The sequence below is a fragment of the Stegostoma tigrinum genome, chromosome 6, assembly GCF_030684315.1.
Source record: "Stegostoma tigrinum isolate sSteTig4 chromosome 6, sSteTig4.hap1, whole genome shotgun sequence".
Lineage (NCBI taxonomy): Eukaryota > Metazoa > Chordata > Chondrichthyes > Orectolobiformes > Stegostomatidae > Stegostoma > Stegostoma tigrinum.
Genome location: NC_081359.1, coordinates 44,347,542 through 44,371,801, shown reverse-complemented (window position 1 = coordinate 44,371,801; position 24,260 = coordinate 44,347,542). Strand labels below are relative to the sequence as shown.

Sequence of the window (24,260 nt, the reverse complement as noted above, 5' to 3'; positions counted from 1 at the left end):
ACTGGTATGTAAATAGTAAGTGGATAGTCGGAGGTGAGGTAGGTCCTATTAGAGAAAAATGAGTGATATAGGCTTAAAGGTGCTGGATAAGGCTAGAATACTTAATAAGTGCATTGTATTATGTTTCTAAGGAAGACAGATCTGACAATATAATCGGTAGAAGCAGATATAGTTGAGGCAATGGATACAGAGAAAATCAATGCAAGGTAGTGGTACTGGAAAATCCGATTATACTTAGAGTAGATAGATCATCTTGTCTAGTTGACTTGCATTACTAAATGAACATAGCAGAAGCATAATGTTCCAATCTTCCCAAGAAATGAAAGCTGTGCCAGAGGACTAAACAGTGGCAAATATGATACCCCTATTCAAGAAAGGGTACAAGGTCAGCCCAAACATATACAAACGATTAGTTTAACTTCATTAATGGGTAAGATTTTAGCAGTCATATTCATGGCAAGAAAATCTGTCACTCAAACAGGTTTCAATAAATTAAGGAGAGCCAGGATTTGTAAATGGTAAATCATGCTTGACTAAATGTGGGTCTAAAATGCACTACCTGGGTGGATAGTTGAGGCAAGTAACCTCACAACCCATATAAACTATACAGATGAACACCTTAAGCGTCAGAATATTCAAGGATATGGGCCTAGTGCGGAAAGTGGGACTGCTGTAGGTAGTAGTGTATTTTTGGCAAGACAGACTCATTGGCAGAATGGCATCTTCTGAACACTACGGTTCCATAAACTAATTGGATTTTAGGATGAAGTACTAGAAAATTGTGAAGGGAATTATGAAATACCAAAGTGTGGAGCTGGATGAAAACAGCAGGAAGTTGTCTTTATGGGTTTTAATCAGTTATTTTACTAGGTATGTCAAAGTCCAAGCAAGAAATTGTGATAGAGAACTCTCCGGTCAAGGGCACAGGCCGGCCACAGTTTCTGCAGCTGTGAGTGAGACTGCAGAATGGTATGTTGCCTCCCTAGTGTTAGGATGAAGAACACCACAGAGTGGTTGCAGCAAATTCTTAAAGGGGAGAATGAGCAGCTGGAGTCTGTTGCACACATTGGGCCAACAACATAGGTAGAGAAAGGGACAAGGTTCCACAGAGTAAATAGAGCAAGTTTAAAAAACAGGACCTCAAGGGTAATCTCTGGATTACTCCCTGTATCACATGCTAGTGACAGTAGCAACAAGAGAGGGCAGATGAATGTGTGGTTGAGGAACTGGTGCAGGGAGCAGGTATTCAAATTTTTGGATCATTTGGCTCTCTTCTGGTACAGAAGTGACCTGTGAAAGAGAGAGGGTTGCACCTGAACTGGAGGGTGACAAATATCTGGCGGGGGGGAGGGGCAGAATCTAGAGCAGCTCAAGAGGCTTTAAGCTAGTTGGCACTTGGGGCTGGACCCTAAGCAGTAGTGAGTAAAAAGAGAAGGTTAAGGCTGGTTCAGAAGTTAAAGGGAGGAAAGTAAATAAACAAGGCAGGCAAGAGCATGGCAGATGAACTCAGGGTGCAGATGGGAACATAGAACTGGGATATCATACCTGTTACAGAAACATAGCTGAGGGAGGGACAGGACTGGCAGCTCAGTGTTCTGGGGTATAGACGCTACAGGAAGGATAGAAAGAGAAACAAGAGATTCAGAGTCGTGGTGTTTTTTAATTAGGGAAAACATCATGGCTAAACTTAGACAGTATATTGCTGGAGAATCACCTAGTGTAATTATATGGGTGGAACTGAGAATTAAGAAGGGGATAACTACCTTGATGGGATGTCCTTTGGGCTCCCAACAGGCAGCAGGAAATGGAAAAGCAAATATATAGGGAGATCTCACATATCAGTAAGAATAATAGGGTTATAATGGTAGGGGATTTTAACTTTCCAAACATGGCCTGGGACTGTCAAGTGTTAAGGACTTGGATGGAGAGGAATTTGTTATGTGCTTAAGAACATTTTCTTTATCAATATGTAGTTGCATCTATTACAGAAGATGTGAAACTTGACCTACTCTTGGGAAATAAGGCAAGGCAAGTGATGCGATAACAAGGTGTAGAGCATGTAGACATTTCGGGCCTAGGCTCTTCCCGAAACATCAGCTTTCCTGCTCCTCTGATGCTGCTTGGCCTGCTGTGTTCAGGCCTATGTCCAAGTATAGACAGCTGGAATCAAGTGAATCCCTTGAGAAGAGGGTGTAGGAGGGACAGCAGGAGGGCAAAAGTGGACATGAGATTGCTTCGGCAGATAAGGTTACGGAGAATCCAAAGAGATTCTACAACTACATTAAGAGCAAAACAGTAACTAAAGACAGAATAGGCTCCATTAAAGATCAACGAGGCAGTCTATGTGTCAAGCGAGTGGACATAATGAGATACCAAATGAATATCTCTCATCAGTATTTACTGTGGAGAAAGAAATGGAAGGAAAAGAACTTGGGGAAATAAATACTGCTGTCTTGAAAACAGCATGTATTATAGAAGAGAAAGTGCTGGAAGTATTACAATGCAGAATGGTTGATAAATCCCAGGATATGATCAAGTATATCCCAGAACATTGTGGGAAGACACAGCTCCTATCAGAGATATTTGTAGCATCTACATCCACGGATGAGGTAGCAGAAAACTAGAGAGTGGCTAATGTGCCTTTATTTAAGGAAGGTTACAAGGCCAAGTCTGGGAACAATAGACCAGTGAGCCTGACATCAGTGGTGAGTAAGCTGTTGGAGAAGATTCTAAGAGACAGGACCTATGTACATTTGGAAGGTCAAAGATTGATTAGGGATAGTCACCATGGCTCTGTGCATGGGAAATCTTGTCTCTCAAACTATTTGCAGTTTTTTGAAGATATGACCAAGAAATTAGATAAAGGCAGAGCAGTAGACATTATCTACATGGACGTTAGAAGACCTTCGACAAGGTTTCACACGGTAGACTGGTTAGTAAGGTTAGATCATGTAGAATCAAGGGATAACCAATTGGATACAAAATTGGCTGCAAGGTAGGAGACAGGGATGGTGACAGAGGGTTACTGTTCAAATTGGATGCCTGTGATCAGCAGTGTGCAACAGAACTGAAGGATGCTGGGTCCACTGTTTTTGCTCATCTGTGTAAACAATTTGGATGACAATAAAGGAGCCATGGTTGGTAGGTTAGTGGGTGACACCAAAATTGGTGGTATAATGGACACTGAAAAAGTTATGTAAGTGTATAATGAAGGGCAACCTTTTCAAACAGAGGGTCACAAATAGGAACAAACTGCCAGAGGAAGTGGTAGAGGCAGGTACAATTACAATATTTAAAGACAAGTGAACAGGTACATGAATAGGAAATGTTTAGAGGAATGTAGGCCAAAGGCAGGCAAAGAAGAATAGTTCAGTTTAAGAAACCTGTTTGGCATAGAAAAGTTGGACCTAAGGGTCTGCTTCGATGCTGTATGACTCTATACTTCTATCAAGTACCACATTATCAAAATTTAGGCTCTTGAAACAGCAGGGCAAATATCAAAATTGCTTAAGGACAAAATAGTGAATCATGGAAAATACTTTTTTTTAAGACAAGCAGGACAGTAGACAACTGAGTTCCCCAAGGTTCCCTTTTACTATACACAAATTACTTGAATCTTGGATTACAGGGAATATTTAAAATTTGTTGATTCTGCTAAACTTTGAGGGTTGTTAAGGGCATGGGTCTGAATTCAGATACTAGCAGAAGACAGAGTGGTGATGGAGGAGTCTTTTACAGAAAGACAGCTGGTAGCTGGTGAAATACCACAAGGAACAGGGTTAGGACCATAGTTATTCACAGTATTCATGAACAATATGGTCAAAGGAACTGAGGGCATTGTTGCTAGGTTTGCACATGACCCAAAGATATGTGAAGTAACATGTAGTGTTGAAGAAGCAGGGAGGTTGCAGAAGGACTTGGACAGGCCATGAGAATGGGCAATGAAGTGGCAGATGAAATACTATGATGGTGGCATGCAGTAGGCCACATTTCAAGATCTCATTCATTCTGCCCACTTTACCTTTTTCTTTCCTTTCCTTTCTTCTTTCCATTTTTTCTCCTTTTCCCAGTTTTTTTAAAGTTTTTAGTGTATCTTATTTACCTTTTGGAGGCTGTGGAGGCCATGGTGGTGACAGAGCATGACAGTGGTTGAGGCCCAGTGCAAGCTGGGATGGCAGCAACAGCGAGATGAAGAAGGATGGCAACAGGGGCAATTAGCTGAAAGGAATGGTGACAGCTGGGATCAGCCGTGACGGATGGCAGCAGCGATGGTCACTGGCGATGCAGCAATTGGGGCCAAAGCCTTGCGAGTGGCAGCGAAGCTTGGCGTGTCAGAACGGGTTTTAGCCCAATCTGGGTGAAAGCACGTCCAGCACAGGGGAGAATGCTCCCTCTTGGGGAAGCCCAGCTTGGAGAATATGTAGGATCTTGCCTCAAGAAAGGATTTTAATATTTGGCATTGTAACTTTATTTTTCAACTTCTGTAATTAAAATTTTGTACTAGGTACTTTGTACCTAAGGCGGTGCCATGTGTGGTGACATTCTACATTATTCACTAAAATCTTATACACTGTACTTGAGTAGAGATGACAATAAAAACAAAATCTACATCTAAAATCTAAATGTAAACAGTGAACAAAACAAAGAGAGGATGGTAGCTCAGTGGTTAACACTGCTGCCTCACAGCACCAGTGATTCCACCCTTAGGTGAGTGTCTCTGTGGAGTTTGTATGTTCTTCCCATGTCTACAAGGGTTTCAGCCAGGTGATGCAGTTTCCTCACACAGTTCAAAGATGTGCAGTTAGGTGGATTGGCCATGGTAAATGAGGGGTTATGAGGGAATAGCGTCAGGGCTGGGTTTGGATGGGATGCTCTTTGGAGGGCCTTCTTCTTTACAGGGATTCTATGATTCTAAGATTTTACAAATCATCTGCAATAGAAGGTTGATGGGCTAGCAGAATGGGCATAGATTGATAAATGGAATTTAGTACAGTGAAGGCTAAGGTGATGCTTTTGGCAGAAGGCATAGGGAGAGACAATGTAGATTTTGGCAAACTGTTGAAAACTACGTACAGGAACAGAGGGACATGGGATGCATGTGTATTAACCTTTAAAAGGTGCCACAACATATTGACGATTATTCTTGGTGCAGGAATTCTAGCTACTAGGTAAGGTTGGAATTTTTTTCTAAAATTGGACCAAAAAAGATTGAGAGGGGATTTCATAGAGCTGTAGAAGTTTACAAGTAGAAGTCAAAAAGAAAAAGCACTTTGGGAAGTCAAACCAAAGTAGGGTTAATACAGTAAATGATAAGGTCCTGAGGAGTGTTGTGGAACCGAGGGACCCAGGGGTATAAGTACGTGGTTCATTGAAAGCGGCGGCACAGGTAGACAGGGTGGCGAAGAAGGCATTTAACATGCTGGCCTTCAGTCAAGGTATTGAGTACGGGAGTTGGGACATTGTGTTACAATTGTATAAGTCATTGGTGAGGCTGCACTTGGTGCACTGTGTTCAGCTTTGATTAGATTCCCTACAGTGCGGAAACAGGCCTTTCGGCCCAACAAGTTCACACCGCCCCTGGAAGCATCCCATCCAGACCCATCCCCCTATAACCCACACACCCCTGAACACTATGGGCAATTTAGCATGGCCAATCCAACTAGCCTGCACATCTTTGGACTATGGGAGGAAACCAGAGCACCCAGAAGAAACCCTCACAGACACAGGGAGAATGTGCAAACTCCACACAGACAGTTGCCTGAGGCTGGAACTGAACCTAGGTCCCTGGTGCTGTGAGGCTGCAGTGCTAACCACTGAGCCACCGCGCCACCCCAAATTGTTAATCTTGTTAGCCTTTGGTTACCCTGTTATAGGAAAGACATAACTAAACTGGGAAGTGTGCAAAGATTTATGAGGACATTGCCAGGGCTAGTAGGCCTGAGTTATAGGGAGAAGTTGGCCAGCATAGGGCTTTATTCCTTGAAGCATAGGAGAATGAGGGCTAGTCTTACTGAAGTATATAAAATCATAAAGGCATAGATAGGATGAATGCATATAGTCTTTTACCCAGGATGGGGGAATGAAAAATAGAGGGCACAGATTTAAAGTGGGATGGGAAAGATTTACGAAGGTCTGAGGGGAAACTTCTTCATGCAGAGAATGGTACATATATGGAATGGGCTGCCTGAGAAAGTGGTTGATGCAGATACAATAGCAATATTTAAAAAACATTTGCATAGGTACATGAATGGGAAGGGTTTAGAGGGATGTGGACCGAATGCAGGCAATTAGAACCAGCTAAGTGGGCACCATTGTCAGCATGGGCCAATATGGACCAAAGGGCCCTTTTCCATACTGTATTACTCTGCATGATTCAGACTTGAATGTGGGAGGTTGTTCATTAAGCTCACAGATGATTTTTTAAAAAATGGTAGATTGGTAAAAAATGAGGATAGGCTGATCCAAAAGAGGATATAGATGAGCTAATCAGTGGCAAATGCCAAATAAATGTGAGGTGATACACTTCAACAGGACAAATGAGGCATGGGAATACATTAAAAAATGGCAGGATCGTGGGAAGCACGAAAGATCAGAAGGACTTTGGTGTGCACGTTCATTAGACTCTTAAGGTATGAAGATGGGTGAACAAAATGGTTAAGAATGCACATTAGATACTCGCCTTTATTGGCCAAGACATTGAGTCTAACAGCTGGAGGTTATGCTGGAATTGTGTAACATGTCAATTAGACACCATGACTAAAATATTGCATACAGTTCTGGAATTCACATTATGGGACGGATATGACAGCACTGGAAAGGGTGCAGAGATGATCTACAAGGATATTACATGGGCTAGAGAAGTTCAGTTATGAAGATGGATTGGACACTGAGGTTGTTTTCCTTAGAGCAGAGGGGATTGACAGAGAACACGATTACAATGTATAAAATTGAGGGCATAGATACAGTCGACAGGAAATCTTTTCTTCCCCTTGATGGAGGGATCAATGACCAGGATTTAAGACAAGGGGCAGAATATTTAGAGGGGATATGAGGAAAATCTTTTATACCCAGAGGGTAGTGGGAATTTGGAACTCACTTCTTGGAAGAGTGGTAGAGGCAGAAACTTACATGAAGTATATACGTGGATATTTGTGATGTCAAGGCATGCTATGCTACAGACCAAAGGGAAATAGGATTAGAATAGTTAGGTCATTGCTTTTGACCAACACAGATGTGATGGGCCAAAGGACTTTTTTCTGCGCTGTGGTTCTCTGTGACTCAATGTCTTGATATGTCAAAAAACATAGAATACCCAAAGTGTAGAAGCAGGCCATTTGACCCATCGAGTCTACATCATATGTCCAAAGAGGTGCATCCCACTCAGTCCCACCCCTTTACCCTATCCCCCATTTCTGATGGCTATCCCACCTATCCTACACACGATGGAATTTTAGCATGGTCAATTCACCTAGCCTGCACATCTCTGGACTGGGGAGGAAGCCAGAGCACCTGGAGGAAACCCATGCAGACACAGGGAGAATGTGCAAACTACACAGTTGCCAGAGGGTGGAATCGAACCCGGGTGAGGCAGCAGAGCTGTCCACTGAACCACCATGCCGCCCTTGCCAGCAATTCCTGCAATCAGCCTCATGCCAATCAAATCCTTTGCATTCCATTGGATTCAACCGGGAAGGTAGGGAGGTGGTGGTGCCTTGATGTTTGGGCAGCCTTGGGTATCCATGAATCTTTCCCTTGTTTGGCACCCTAAAAGGGACACTCAAGTCTCATTGCAATATGTTAACACAATACAGGAGTTAACAGTTACAAATGATAGGTCCACGTTGCTCTGGCAGTGGGAAAGGGCCACACAAACATTGAAGATAGAAATAGGAACAGACCATTTGAACTCTCAAGCCTGCCCTACCATTCAATGTGATCATGGCTGATTGTCAAGCTCAATGTCCTAATCCTGCCTTAACCCTTGATCCCTTTAAACATAAGAGCTATATAAAACTCCATCCTGAAAACACAATCTTTCGTCTCAATTACGCTCTGTGGTATTGAATTCCCCAGACTCACCACTCTCTGGGTGAAGGAATTTCTCCTCGTCTTAGTCTTAAAAGACTCCCCCATTCTTAAACTATGACCCCTGGTTCTGGCCTCCCCACCACTTCCTGCATCTAACCTATCTAACTTCTGTAGTTGGTTCGCTCGCTGAGCTGGTTCATTAGTTATCAGATATTACATTACCCTTCTGGGTAACATCATCAGTGCAGCCTTTGTTGAAATGTTGTTGTATTTTTCTGCTTGCTATTTAAACTTTGTGGTCCGTTGGAGCTGATTACCTCACTTTCAGTAGTGTGTAGATAGGGTCTAATTCTGTGTTTACTGATGGCCTCCTTAGTGGTGAACCAGGCCTCTAGGAATTCCCATGCTTGTCTCTGTTTGGATTGTCATAGGATCCTGGCATGTCTGAATCAAAGGTGGTCCTCCTTGTCTGTATGTATAGAGACGAGTTAGTATTAGTCATGACTTTTTGTTGCTAGTTGGTGTTCATGTATTATTGTAGCCAGTTTTCTTCCTGTCTGGCCAATGTAATATTTGTCGCAGTCCTTGCATGGAATCTTGTATATTACATTGGTTCTGTCGATAGTGGGTAAGGGATCTTTGATTCTTGTTAGCAGTTGGTTTCGGATTGATGTAAGTTTTGTGATCAATTCAGATATGTTCTTGGTGTATGGTAACATGACAAGTGTGTCAGGACAAACTGTATCTTTCTGTTGTTTGTGTGACAGACATCATCGGACCCAGCTGTTCGGGTATCCATTGTCTCTAAGTATTTGGTGGAAGTATTCTTCTTCATTTTGGTGTAGTTCTGGGTTGCTGCAGTGTGTTGTGGCTTGTTTGAATAATGTTTTCACGCAACTCTGTTTGTGGGTGTTGGGTTGGTTACTGTTGAAATTCAGGATTTGATCTCTGTATGTGGCCTTTCTGTATACTTTGGCCAGAAATTCTCCATTAGCCCTGCATTCTACCATCACGTCCAGGAATGGGAGCTGTTTCTTCTTTTCTTCTTCTCTGATGAATTTGATGCCAGTGAAAATGCTGTTTATAAAAGTCGGTGCTTTTGTTCTAGTTTAGTTTGTTACATGATGACGGAAGTGTCATCCACATACCAGATCCATGGTTTGGGCTGGATCTGTGTAAGGGCCAGGCTTTCAAATTTCTGCATCACCACTTCTGCTATTAGTCCAGAGATGGATGACCCCATAGGTGTGCCGTCGATATGCTCGCAGATCTGGCCATTAAACATAAAGTGGGTCATGAGGCATAGGTTCAGCATGTTCTCTGTAGAGATGGTTATCATTCGGGGCTGGTTCCTTCAGTCGTGCGGCTAGTGTTTCTCTAGCTTTTGGTATGTTGATCAATGTGTATTGCGCAGTAAAGTCAAAGGATACCATGTTCTCATCCTCATCTATTCTTAGATCTTTGAAGGTTTTGAGCAACTCCTGGGTTGAGCGGAGTGACTGTGTTGAGTTGTTGACGAGGTGTTTTAGTCTTGATTGTAATTCTTTGGTTAACCCGTGTGTTGGTGTGCTTGGGAGAGAGACTATGGATCTGAGGGGTACTTCCGGTTTGTGTACCTTTGGGAAGCCGTAAAATCGAGGGGGTGCTTGTCCCTTCAGGTTTCATTTTTAGGTAGTCTGCTTTGTTAATGTGTCTGGTCTGTTTGAGTCTCTTTGGCGTGTAGGTAATTTTGTTTCCCAATTGCAATGTCAGATCTGTTTCCACTTTGTGTCCCTTAGTAGCATCTGTGCTTTCATGATGTAGTTTGTTAAGAGTTAATGTCATGTGGCCTTTGTCCGCTGGTAGAATTATGATGTTTTTGGCTTTTTTCAGTCTTTCCTGGGCTTTTCTTTCTGTTGTGTTGAGTGTGTTAAGTTTGTCCCTTCTGGTCAGTGTCAGGACCATTGTTTGTCTTATGGTTTGTTTTGTTTCCTTATTGATGCCATTGGTCATCAGTATAGATCCTAGCATGGCTAGGAATTCAGTCTTGTTAGCGTCTCTGTGGTTGTCAAACCAGGTACTACCACGCAGTGTGAAATATAAACCTTCCATCAACAACCCACAAGCACATAGGACCGCAGAGTACAATGGTTGCAGAATGGTGAACGCAATGATTAACGACACCCACGACGGACTCCACAGATACGATAGGGAAGTTATGCGCCAAAAATCTCTGTACTTAGGCGCAACCTACCCCAGTGGACAAGAGACTTAGAACGAGCCATTAACATCAGTCAACAGAAAACCAAAACCAAGAAAAGACGAATCCTGCAAGAAAAATTAGCCAAAATAACCAAGCAAAACGACCGCCAAAGATCAGACACATGGATAAGAAATCTCTCAGACAGAAAACTAACAGGCACAAAGAAAGCTATACTAATATGTGGATTCAATTACAACCACATTAGGTCTGGGTGGGCTGCTCTACAAAGGTGTGGTGTGGACTCGATGGGCTGAATGATGGCTTTCTCACTGCAGAGATTCTATGTCAATTTTTTGATTGGAAAACTGGATTGCTAGGACTGTGTGAATAGGATTGACAAATGACTTGCAACTGATGAATAAAGCACTGATGACAGCTATGACTGACAATGAACTTGACAAACTGAACACAAACATTGCATCCCTCCAAGAGATTACATTTGCCTAGAACAAAGCACTGAAACAAAAACTTCACACATTCATCTGGCACGGGAAGATATGAGCAAGAAGTTGGTTTTGCTTTAAGGAACGTGTCACTCCTTATGATAGAAATGTTCCCTCCCCCTAAGAAACGACAAAGAATGTGTTCTCTCCGTCTGTGTCTTGACTCAAATCATATCGGTTAACCTCAAATATCTCTGCCTTGATTCTGCGCTCCACCACAGTGGCAAAAGGCCAGTTCTGAGACAAAAGCAGAAATTGCTGGAGAAACTCAACAAGTTTGGCAACATCTGTGGAGAAAAAAAGAGTTAACGTTTTGAGGCCAGTGGTGCTACAACATGGCAAATTCTATAAGAAAATTGACACAACTATTTGCAGAATCTCTAATTAAGGCATCTTTACCTAGTGGGAGATTTCAATGCAAGAAGTTGGTGAGAAATTTGCAGACACTCTAACTATAATCTTTCAAACAATTTTCTGGATTTGTAAAATTTTCCTTTAGAATGGTTGGACACGTCACTGTTTTTAAAGAAAGGTAGAGAGAAAAATAGAATTGTGTACAGTTTTGGTCACCCTGTTAAAGGAAAGACATAACTAAACGGGAAAGTTTGCAAAGAAGATTTACAAGGATGTTGCCAGGACCGGTAGGCCTGAGTTACAGGGAGAAGTTGGCCAGAATAGGACTTGATTTCTTGGAACATAGCAGAATGAGGGGTGATTTTATTGAGGTGTATAAAATCATGAGGGCATAGATGCGATGATTGCATACAGTATTTTTCCCAGGATGAGGAATTGAAAACTAGAGGCCATAGGTTTAAAGTGAGAGGGGAAAGATTTCAGAAGGACCTGATGGGAAACTTCTTCATGCATTGAGTGGTGCATATGTGGAATGGGCTGCCGGAGAAAGTGGTTGAGGCAGATGCAAAACAATATTTAAAAAACACTTGGACAGGTACATGGATGAAAAGGGTTTTGAGGGATATGGACCAAATACAGGCAATTGCAACTAGCTCAGTGGGCATCATGGTCAGCATGGACCAGATTGGGCCGAAGGGTCTGTTTCCATGCTGTATTTACTCACTGGGTCTATTAAGTGCAGACCCTGTGGCATGGTTTTCTTGGGTCAGATAAGTGAGACCATGCTGTGACCATGAGCTTTGTTGAACTAACACCTTCTTTCAGAATAAACCATATTTAAGGTGGTATCCAGGACATATCCAGGATCAGGGCATTGTCACCAGCGGGCTACAATCATCACCACACATGACTCTCTGGCCAGGATTCTCAACACACGTACCTGCCACAGTGATGACTCTGATACAGACCACTCCCTGATGTGTTCAAGGGTGAGTATGTCAATATTCAGATAAGTAATCTTAAATATTTTGCAACAGAAATTACCTTTTGTTTCTCATGGTCATGTCTTTCAAGAAGACTGTTTATGTCCGAAGTCCACTTATTTTCCTATAAGTATAAATAAATCATGTTCAATTTCTAATATTTAAGCAGTATGGATATATTCTGACAGCTCTTTAATCAGTGAGGACACTTTTATCTGAAAATATGCAATGCACTACTAACTTGGCTCAGTTTGTAGCAATTTCCTGTGTCAAAGTCTAACTCTGGAGCCAAATTTAACCTGAAATTCTTGTGCAATCTTATGGAAGATTTGTATTATCAATTAAAACGTTAATCCAGTCATAGCTATCCATTAAATGGATTTTAAAATAAAACTATACAATTCAAAATGCTGCAGAAAATCCTTCAATGCTCTATCCAAAACTCCAGCCTCAATCAGCTTCAAGAAAAGGGTAGCTTGCTGCTTGCATGGTCATTTAGATGTAGACAATAATCGTTTTGTGTATGAGGAGGATGTGAGATTCAATTTCTTTAAGGGTAGCATAACCGTAACAAAACAAATTATATTGAAATTATATTATGTATTCCATTACAAAAAACACTACAAGGTCACTTAGTGACCAGTATCAACATCAGAAAAAGACCTCCAAACAATAGGAAGTTAACTCATAAACGCTTACAGAAATAGAAGGGGGTCATTTGGCCCATCATGACAATGCCAGCCAACTAAGATCTGACTATACTAATCCTATTTTCTAGCATTTGATGCAAAACCCCAGAGTCTATGGCACGCAAATAAAAATGTAAATACTGTTAAAAAGTGTTATAAGTGTTAATGACTGAGCCACCATTTCAGGCAGTCAGTTCCAGATTCCTACCACCCTCTGGGCTAAAACATTTCCTCTCAACACTCCTCTTAGCCTTCTACCTTATAGTGAAAATAGTGTCCACCAATCCATCCTGTGCCCCTTATAATATTACATAGCTCTATCAGGCCACCTCTCGCCCTTTACTGTTCCAAAGAAAACAATCCCTGCCTATCCAATCTTTCCACTCAACTCAGATCCTCCAGCCTAGGCAGCATTGTGGTGAATCTCCTCTGCACCTTCTAGTGTAATCACACACTTCCTACAATGTGGTGACTAAAACTGCATGTAGTTGTGGCCTAACGAGTATTTCATACAGTTCCAGCATAACATCAGTGTTCTCATATTCTATGCCTCTGCAAATAAAGGCAAGAATTCCATTTGTATTCTTAACCACAATATGCCCTGCTATCTTTAGAGATCTCTGGCTATACATACCAAAGCTCCTCTTATCTTCAGTATCATCATTCATTGTCCTACCTTCATGTTGTAATCCTTTGCCCTGTTAGCCCACCACAAATGCATTACCTCATACATTTCTGGGTTGAATTCCATTTGCCTCTGCTCTGACTAGTCTGTTCATATCTTCCATAGATAATAAAGTGTGAAGCTGGATAAACACAGCAGGCCAAGCAGCATCTCAGGAGCACAAGAGCTGACGTTCTGGGCCTAGACTCTGTTCATATCTTCCCGCAGTTTATAGCCATCCTCTTCACTACATGCCACTTAAAGCAAAAGGAAGAGACCATTACAAACTGAATCCACAATTGACTGAGTGGCAGGAAGAAGAGGATGATGATTGAGGGGTGTCTTTCCAATTGGAAATTTGGGTCCAGTGGGGTCAAACTGGAGTCAGTGTTGGAGCCCTTGCTGTTTGTGATTTATAGAAATAGCTTAGACTCAGATAGAGGGTTAATCAGTAAATTTGCAGATGATACAAAAACTGGTGGGGAAGTAAACAGTGAGAATTACAGCCTGAGATTAAAGGAAAATATAGATAGGCTGAACAATGGCAAAAGAAATTCAATCTAGATATATGTGAGGTAATGCACCTCAGCAGGACACAAGGCGAAGGAACACATGATGAACAGTCAGACCCTGAGAAGCACTAAGGATTACAGAGATCTTGGTGTGCATGTAAACCTTTCCCCTAATGTATCAGGAAAGGTGAAAAAAGTGATTAAGACGACATATGGGATACTTGCCTTCGTTAGCTGAGACACAGAATTTAACAGCAGGGAGGTTATACTGGAGCTGTATAAAAGTTGCTTAGGTCTCAGCACAGTACTATGAAGTTCTGGAATCCAAATAATAGGAGGAATGTCATAGCATTGGAGAGTGCAGAGGAGATTCACCAGATGTTGTCAGGGCCAGAAAGCTTCATTTATGAAGAGAAATTGGATAGACTAGGGTAGTTTTCCTTGGAGCAGAGGAGATTGAGGGAGATTTATAAAATTATGACGTGCATAGATAAGGTAGGCAGGAAGACAATCTTCTCCTTGATGAAGTGATCAATGATCAGGGCGCTTAGATTTAAGACAAGGGGAGAAGGTTTAAAGGAGATGTGAGGAAAAACTTTTTCTTGCAGAGGGAGGTTGGAATCTGGAAATCATTGTCTATTAGGGTAATAGAGACAAAAACCTTCATAAATTTAAGAAGTTGTGCACTTCTGATGTCAAGGCATTCAAAGTTATAGGCCACGTGCTGGAAAATACAATTAGAGTAGTTAGGCGGTTGTTTTTGGCCAATGCAGATACAACAGGCTAAAGGGCCTTTGTGTGTCGTAGATCTCTATGACTATTTACTACTCTAGGAATTTTCAAGTCATTTGCAATCAGCTGCATTAAAGTCTCCACATTTATATCCATCTCATTAATGCACCAGAACCAGCAAAGGCCCCAGCACCAATCAACCAGAACCCCACTGGAAGCAGACTTCAGATAACACAAACATACCTCTACTGTCACCCTTAGCTTACTGTTTCTCAGCCAATTTTATCTTGGATTCTAAGGGCTCCTACTTACTTAGCCCATCTGTGAGGAAAGGATCTTATCAAAAGCCTTGCTAAAGCCCATATAGGCATCAAATGCATTACACCCTCAGCAAAACCCCCGTTACCTCCTCAAAACATTTAGTAAAGTTTGTCAAATACAACCTTCTCTTCGAGAAAGAAAAGATTGTTATTAATCCATGTCTCTTCAAGAGCAGGTATATTCTGTCTCTCTGAATCTTTTCCTATAACTTCCCTACCACTGAAGTTAGACTGACTGGCCTGTAACTTCCTGGTTTATTCTTTTGTCCCTTTTTTCAAATGCGCAGTCCTGGGGCTCCTTCCACCCATCCAGACGTCATGATAGGAAGGGTTTTCAGAGATATGGTCCAAATGCTGGCAAATGGGACTAGATTAATATGGATATCTGGTCGGCATGAATGAGTTGGACTGAAAGATCTGTTTCTGTGCTGCACATCTCTGTGACTCCTCACCTGTGGCCAGAGATGATTTCAAAATTACTGCCAGGGGTCCTTGTCACCCTCAACAGCCCAGGATATGTCTCATCAGAACCTCCAGATTAATCAAATTTTAAAACTAAGCCCTCTAGTATCTTCTCCACCTCTGCTAATTTATTTTAATATTTCACAGCCCTCCACCCTGATGCTAAGTTCAGTATTGTGCTTTCCATTGTCTTCCAGGTCCATACGCAAATTACCCTCTGTGGTCCCTAATGGACCTTACTCTTTCCCTTGTCATTCTCATGTTCTTTATTTACTTAACAAAAAAACTGCCTGGAGTTTTGCATTATTCTACCCTTTTTGCTGCTTTCTCATGCACTTTCTTTGCTAATCTAAAATACAACGTTGTTCATGAAATGTACACAATTTTAATAAAAAAATAAGATTTAAGCTAACAAATTGTGAAAAAAATGAAGCATTTTTGTCAGGCATTTGGTTCTTTGAGTTGGGGTCTTTCAGTTCTGTCATAGTATACAGCTAAAGACCAGTTTCACACACACAAAGCAATCCCTAGTTTACCTGAAGTGTCAAAAAATTGTTATTTCTCACAGATAAGTTATTAAGAGATCCAAGCTACTTAATTACTGTTGAAACATAAGTAAATACTGTTTTTCCTTAAAGTTAATGTTATGTAAATTAACTGATTCCATTTCTCAACTTGGTTAATTTAAGTTGCAGAAACATAATGAAATGAGCAGTTGTAATAGATTAAATAGTTGCTATGGATAGTGATTTAAAAAATCATCTAAAGATACACATTCGTACAAAACATAATGAGTAGTCTATTTGTCATCTTTGGCTTAGCGATAGCACTTTGTTCCATGCCATGAAAAGCATAGCTTAGAACATAGAACATAGAAAAGTACAGCACAGTACAGGCCCTTCGGCCCATGATGTTGTGCCATGGAATATTCCTAATCCAAAAATAAAATAACCTAACCTACATTCCCCTCAATTCAATGCTGTCCATGTGCATGTCTAGCATTCGCTAGAATGTCACTAATGACTCCGCTTCCACAACTACCACTGGTAAACCATTCCATGCGCTCACAACTCTCTGGGTGAAGAATCTCCCTCTGACATCTCCTCTATACCTTCCTCCTAACACCTTAAGACTATGACCTCTCATGGCAGTCAACCCTGCCCTGGGGAAAAGTCTCTGGCTATCGACTCTATCCATGCATCTCATTACCTTGTACACCTCGATCAGGTCACCTCTCTTCCTCCTTCTCTCCAGAGAGAAAAGTCCGAGCTCAGTCAACCTCTCCTCATATGACAAGCCATCCAGTCCAGCCAGCATCCTGGTAAACCTCCTTTGCACCCTCTCCAAAGCCTCCACATCTTTCCTATAATAGGGTGACCAGAACTGGACACAATATTCCAAGTGTGGTCTCACCAGGGTTTTGTAGAGCTGCAGCATAACCTCGCGGCTCTTAAACTCGATCCCCCTGTAATCCCCCTGAAAGCAAAAACACCATATGCTTTCTTAACAACCTTATCCACCTGGGTGGCAACTTTGAGGGAGCTATGCACTTGAACACCAAGATCCCGCTGTTCCTCCACACTGCCGAGAGTCCTGCCTTTAATCCTATATTCAGCATTTAAGTTCAACCTTCCAAAATGCATCACTTCGCATTGATCCAGGTTGAACTCCATCTGCCATTTCTCAGCCCAGCTCTGCATTCTGTCAACGTCTCGCCGAAGCCTGCAATAGCCCTCGATACTATCAACGGCACCTCTAACCTTTGTGTCATCAGCAAACATACTAACCCACCCCTCAACCTCCTCATCCAAGTCATTTATAAAAACTACAAAGAGCAGAGGCCCAAGAACTGAGCCCTGCGGGACACCACTCAGCACTGACCTCCAGGCAGAATACTTACTATCTACAACCACTCTGTGCCTCCTGTCAGCCAGCCAATTCTGAATCCAGACAGCCAAATCACCCTGTATCCCATACCTCCTGACTTTATGAATGAGCCTGCCATGGGGAACCTTATCAAATGCCTTGCTGACGTCCATGTACACCACATCCACTGCTCAGCCCTCGTCAACCTGTCTTGTGACTTCCTCAAAGAACTCAATAAGATTTGTAAGGCATGGCCTGCCCCTCACAAAACCATGCTGACTCCCTTTAATCACGCTAATGCCCGCTCATGAACTTTAATGCATAATCTGGGCTGTCACAGTGAGACCCCAATGAAGTACTGTTGTGTCAGAGATGGTGTCTTCAAAATCACTCTCAGGTCAGCTGAAGTTTTCTTCAATTTGAAGAAAATTGAAAAGAAACTACTCATCATTCAATAACATTAAAACTGTTTAAATAAGCGCCCATCTGTGACCATCTCCAACAAGAGATTATCTAATATCTGTATGATGAATAACAGCATTTACATCATTAACTCCACAGCATTGACCAGAAACTGAACTGCATCAGCTATATAAATATTGTAACTGCAAAAGTAGACAAGAGGCTGGGAATTCTGCTTAGGTTTAGTCTGTTTGCCAATACAATACATTAATAAGGTGTGTGAAACCATTCAATTGCCTGAATATGTATGACATCAACAAAATGTAAGAAGCTCAAGATTAACCAGGACAGCCCATCCACAGCCTTAAACATTTAGTCTCGCCATCAATGATGCATTCAGTGTGTATCATACACAGCAACAACTCACCTAGGCTCCTTCCAAAGGCATAACTCCTACCACTGTAAAGGACAAAGGCAGTAGTAGCATTGGAACACCATCACTTTCAACTTCTCCTCCAAATCCTACACAATCCTGACTGAGAACATTATCGTTATTCATTTCCTATTGCTTGGCTAAAATCATGATGGTACTTCCTAATGGTACTTTAAGTTAGCTACAACAAATGAACTGCAGTGATTCAAAGGGCAGCTTACCATGACATTTTCAAGGGCTATTGATATAAGCAGCTCGTATTCCTCAAAAAAACAAGAGCTTGAAAGAGTGGATGTGGAAAAGCTGTTTCCACTTTTTGGAGCTGCCAGATCCTGAAGTAGTCTGCAGTTTCATCATTTTACGGATCAGCTAAAGAGCATCTTTATTACTCAGACTGAATTTGCTGTTCATGACGTGGCATCCTCTATATGGGGGAGTTTAAATGTAAAACTGAGTAATACTTTGCAGAATGCCTGCATTCAGTCCATAAGAATGAGCTTCTGGCCACCTGTACTTTCAATTCTCTAACTTTCTCCCAGATTGACCTTTCTCGTCCTCCTTTTCAACAAGCTTCAAATTGAGGAACAGCATCTTTCAACTTAGCACTCTATAGCTTCCTCACTGACCATTACATTAAGCAATTTCTGATCATGACTTCTGCCTCCATTTTGTTTTCTATTTTGCTGATTTCATTTGTCTTTTTTATAAATTCCTACACTCCTCGCAATACGGGCTACATTCATTCCCTCGGAGTAGTGTTCACAGTCAACATCTGCCCACATGGGGTCCTTCAAACTTTTAATGGAGTATGCAAATTAGGACCCATGGTGCTCATTGCATCCCTCAACATTTCTCTATATTAGATGAATTAATAGAAAATAAATTCAATTTCAAATTATATTATGGTTTTGTGGTATACAATCTACCAGCAGTACTAGCAACATCAAGGTGGAGGAAACCACTACTTGCTCCAAATATTTTGGAATTTTTGTTCCTCTGTCACTTAACTCACAAGGAAATAAATAACATGAAAATCAGTTACAGTAGTTGCACTATTGATCCAGTCATAATGCATAGACAAAACAAATTACAGTACAATTTATTTGGACCTCTAAGAGCTCTCAAGTCTAAATGCAAGAATTTAAATAGTTACCTACGTAGAATGGTGCTCCCACTATATGAAAACTGCCTCAGGATCATTGCAACAGTATTTTAGAGAAAATTGCATTTATAGCTTGCTGTACCTCCTTCAGTATCAAAGGTTAATTATGACTCACTTGACATTTGTTTGGTCATTGCACATGTTTTGAAATATTTAACTTGCCTGTTGTAAATATGAATATATAAAATCGATCCCCTGCACCAAAAGAGAAATATGCACCATACATTCAAAAGCAGAATTTCTGGTCTGGTAGCATCTGTGGGAGAAAACATTCAGAAGGGTCATTGAACTTGAAATGTTAACACCTGGACTTTAGTAAAGCCTTTGACAAGGTTGCATATGGTAGAGTAATTAGTAAAGTTAGATCAGGAGATCCAGAGTGAGCTTGCCAACTGGATCCAAAATTGGCTTTACGGTAGGAGACAGTGGTGATGGAGGGCTTTTTTTTGACTGGAGGCCTGTGACCAGCAGAGTTCCATAGGGCTCGTTACTAGATCCACTTTTGTTTATCATTTATATGAACAATTTGGATAAGAATGTAGCAGGCATGGTAGGTACATTTGCAGGTGACACCAAAACTGGTGGTATACTGGAGAGTGAAGGAGGTTATCTAAGATTACAAAAAGATCTTGATCAATTGGTTAGCACTGCAACCTCACAGCACCAGGGACCCGGGTTCAATTCCAGCCTCGGGTAACTGCCTGCGTGGAGTTTGCACATTCTCCCTGTATTTCCTCCAGGTGCTCTGGTTTCCTCCCACAGTCCAAAGATGTGCAGGCTAGGTGGAACAGCCATGCTAAATTGCCCATAGTGTTCAGGGGTGTGTGGGTTATATGGGGATGGGGACGGGTCTGGGTGGGATGCTTCAAGGGGCAGTGTGGACTTGTTGGGCCGAAGGGCCTGTTTCCACACTGTAGGGAATCTAATCTAATCTAATCTAATCTAATTGGGTCAATGGGCTGAGGAGTGGCATTTTGAGTTTAATTTGAATAAATGCAAAGTATTGCATTTGGTTAAAAAAAACAAGGGCAGGAGTTGTATCATTAATGATACAGCCTTCGGTAATCTTGTAGAATAGAGATACCTAGGAGTTCAGGTACAGGTAGACAGGATGGTTAAGAAGGCATTTAGCACACTTGCCTTCATTCTTCAGACATTTGGGTATGAGAGTTGGGATGTCATATTGCGGTTGTACAGGACGTTGACAAGGCCTCTTCTGGAGTACTGTATGCAGTTCTCGTCACCGTGCTATAGGAAGGCTATTATTAAATGGAGAGAGTTCAGAAAAAGTTTACCAGAATGTTGTTGGGAATGGAGGGCTCAAGTTATAAAAATAGGCTGGATATACAGGAACCTTTTTCACTGGAGTGTAGTAGGTTGAGGGATGGCCTTAAAGAGGTTTATAAAATCATGAGGTGCAAAATTAAGATGAATAGCAAGGGTCTTTTCCTCCAGGTGGGGCAGTTCAAAACTAGGGCATATTTTCAAGCTGAGAGAAGAAATTTTTAAAAAGGACATGCGGCGAGAGTGGTTTGCGTGTGGAATGAAATGCCAGAGGAAATGGTGGATGCAGGTAGAGCTGCAACATTTTAAAGACATGTGAATAAGTACATGCATAGCAAAGATCTGAAGTGACATGAGCCAAACACAGTCAAGTAGAGAGTAGAGATAGCAAGACTGCCGATGCTGGAGTCAGAGATAACACTGTGTGGAGCTGGAGGAACACAGCAGGCCAGGCAGCATCAGAGGAACAGGAAAGCTGACGTTTCGGGGGGGACACTTCTTCAGAAGTTGGGTCTAGTTTAGTTTGGAAACATAGTCGGCATGGACTAGTCGGACTGAAGGATCCGTTTCATTGCTGTATGACTCTATGACACTGTGTACTCTCTAAATATGTTGCCAGACCTGCTGAGTTTTTCCAACAATTTCAAGTTGCGTGTGTTTCAGATCTCCAACATCCACAGTTCTTCATCTTACTTGTTCATACAAATATTGTTGTTTAATGGTACTTCAGTTTTGCTTAAAACATTCAATTCAGCTGAAAGCAAAAATGTTTTGGACCATTTAGCCCAACAAAAGAAAAATCAGTCAGCTATGGAATTAATTTTACAATTTAATATTCTGACATTGTATTGTAAGTAAAGTTTTGGACATTGTCATGAAAAGCTGACTATATAAAAATCACATTCAAATCGAATTCAACACAAAAGAAAATGTTAAATGTTGCGAGGACAACGAAAGAAATCTACATGTTTGTCGGCTCAGAATTTAGTGCTAAATTATTGAACAGCAACAGAGCTTGGCATTATTAATTTAAAGCATTCAGCAATCTTTGGTATGGAAGAAATGCCCACGAACTACAAAGCATCATACATTCTTGCTTGGATGATAAACTTCATGAAAGCAGCAGCTTCCATTTTATTTTCAGAAAATTGCTGCAATTTCATCTTGATTGACAATTGAACTCACCTCAGAATGTTAGAATGTTAAAAAGGACATGAGGTGAGAGTGGTTTGTGTGTGGAATGAACTGCCAGAGGAAGCGGTGGATGCAGCTAGAGCTACATTTTAAAGACATTTGGACAAGTACATGCATAGAAAAGGTTCGAAGTGACATGGGCCAAACACAGCCAAGCAGGGACTACAGATAGTAAGAACTGTCGATGCTGGAGTCAGGGATAACACAGTGTGTAGTTCTTACAGGACAAGTACCTTCTAATCATGAGATTTGTGCTCCTGTAATGCTAAGCAACCTCTCCGGCTCAGAGGCAATTAAACGAACTGCAGTGCTTCATTCTGACAGGTAATCAATTATTAACAGAGGTTTTTCAAAATAAATGTTTTTCTTGCTTTCATTTGGCTTTTTCTTTCTTAGTTTTTCTTTCCCTTCTATTAGCATTGATGCTAACTGTCCAAAATGCACATTTGGTAGGACCAGTTTGGGCACTCAATCTAGTATAGTTGTATGAATCTTTATGGCACTTGGCAAGGCTCTAAGAGTCCTTCTTTTATAAGCTGATAGTTTAGAAACATAATGGGATTTTTTCATAGAATCCCTACAATGTGGAAGAAGGCCATTCAGCCCATTGAGTCCACACTGACCCACAGAAGAGCATCTCAGCTTGACCCACAGCCTTATCCCATCTCTGTAACACTGCATATCCCATGGCTAAACCACCTAATCGACACATCCCTGGACACTATGGGCAATTTAACATGGCCAATCCACCTAATCAGCTCATCTCTGGACTGTGGGAGGAAACCGAAGCCACCAGAATGCACCCGCACAGACATGAGGAGAATGCAGAAACTTCACACAGCCAGCCACCCAAGGCTGGAATTGAACTTGGTTCACTGGTACTGTGAGGCAGCAGTGCTAACCACTAAGGAACCGTGACTCAATATGGATCACAAATTTTATTTACTTACTGGGGCAACAATAAGATATCTGTCAACTAAATCACCTGAGAAACAGTGCTGGGATAAGTATTTTGTTTAAGTGCTTAAATATTAATTTCTTTGAAAATGTGTCCACACTTAAATGCACGGCTCAATTTTTTGTAGGTGATGTTTAGTTACAGTTTTTGGCTTCAAATAGAGTTCACTAAATATTTAACAAGCGAGAAGTCCATTTTGGGTGCTTTGATTGCAGCTGGCCTAATTTCTTTATGTCTGTTATATTTGAGGCTGCAAAACATGACATATCAAGAAAATTGCAGTCGAAAACTTACAAATTCAACAGGTAGATCAAAGATAGGTTAGTTTACAGGGCCAATAGATATAAGGGGAAGCAAAGTTCAGTCTGAAAGCATCATTTAGACATACCTCCATGATAGTGGTGTGACAACGGAATCTGGGTATTTCCCACATAGGCTTAATGGTGGCAGGCAACTATGGTGATGCAGGTATCTGTGCCTCTTGCACGCAATTAATGAGTTTAGAAAGGTGGTGGGTTGGCATAATATACAAACACAAAAATTGGCCAATCAATGTGCAGGAAGCTTCTTCCCTTTTGGCTCCTGAATCAACTAGTTTTACTAACAGGATGATGTACAAATCACTGAATATGGCAGAACAGATTGAGAGTGTGGTTAATAAAACACATAGCATCCTAAGCCATATTAATATGGTAAGGTGAGCATAAAAGCAAGGAAGTTATGTAAAGTTATGATGGCATGAGACAGTTTGCACGAAGGATTCATGAAAATAATTCCAGGAACGATGAACTTCATTAAGACAGAAAGATCGGAGAAGTTAATTTTCAAGAGGGTTGAGAGGAGATTTGGTAGAAGTATTCAAAATCATGGACAAAATTGATAGAGAAAATCTGTTCCTGTGGTGGAAGGATCAAGAACAAAAGGCCAGAGATTTAAAGTAATTGGCAAAACAAAAAAAGAGATAGGCAAGCTGGGGGAAAAGAACTATTTCACAAAGCATTGCCTTAGATTGTGAGGAATTGGATTGTTGCCTAAAAAGGATGACTGCAGGGCTACAGGAGGGCAGCACACTGGTTAGCACTGCTGCCTCACAGTGTCACGGACCCGGAATTAATTCTACCATCAGGCCACTGTCTGCGTAGAGATTGTGCATTCACACCCTGTCTGCGTGGGTTTCCTCCAGGTGCTCTAGTTTCCTCCCACAGTCCAAAGATGTGCAGGTTAGGAGGACTGGCCATGTTAAATTGCCCATAGCATCCAGGGGTGTGAATTTAGGTGGATTAGACATGGAAAATGCTAGGTTACAGGAAAAGGGTAGAGGATTGGGTCTGTGTGGGATGCTCTTCAAAGGGTGGTGTGGACTTGTTGGGCTGAATGGCCTGTTTCCACTGTAAGGATTCTATGGGTGTTGCTTTATCTAAAGTTCTTCACTGGAAAGCATGTTTAGACATTTTTATGCCACAACTTCTTTAGAGGTGTTAAGGATTTCAAGATTTGCCAACTCATAACTACTGAAGTCCCTCCAGACTCTT

The 24,260-nt window shown here is 41.5% G+C and overlaps 1 protein-coding gene across 1 annotated transcript in view; it reads right to left on the bottom strand.

Moving 5' to 3' along the window:
• The window catches only part of LOC125453243 (cilium assembly protein DZIP1-like), a 100,569-nt gene that overhangs the window by 28,327 nt on the left and 47,982 nt on the right, over positions 1–24,260 (bottom strand). Inside the window, exon 12 of the mRNA XM_059646960.1 lies at positions 12,112–12,174. Within this exon, the coding sequence (XP_059502943.1) occupies positions 12,112–12,174 (63 nt within the window). The remainder of the gene's footprint in view (positions 1–12,111; positions 12,175–24,260) is intronic.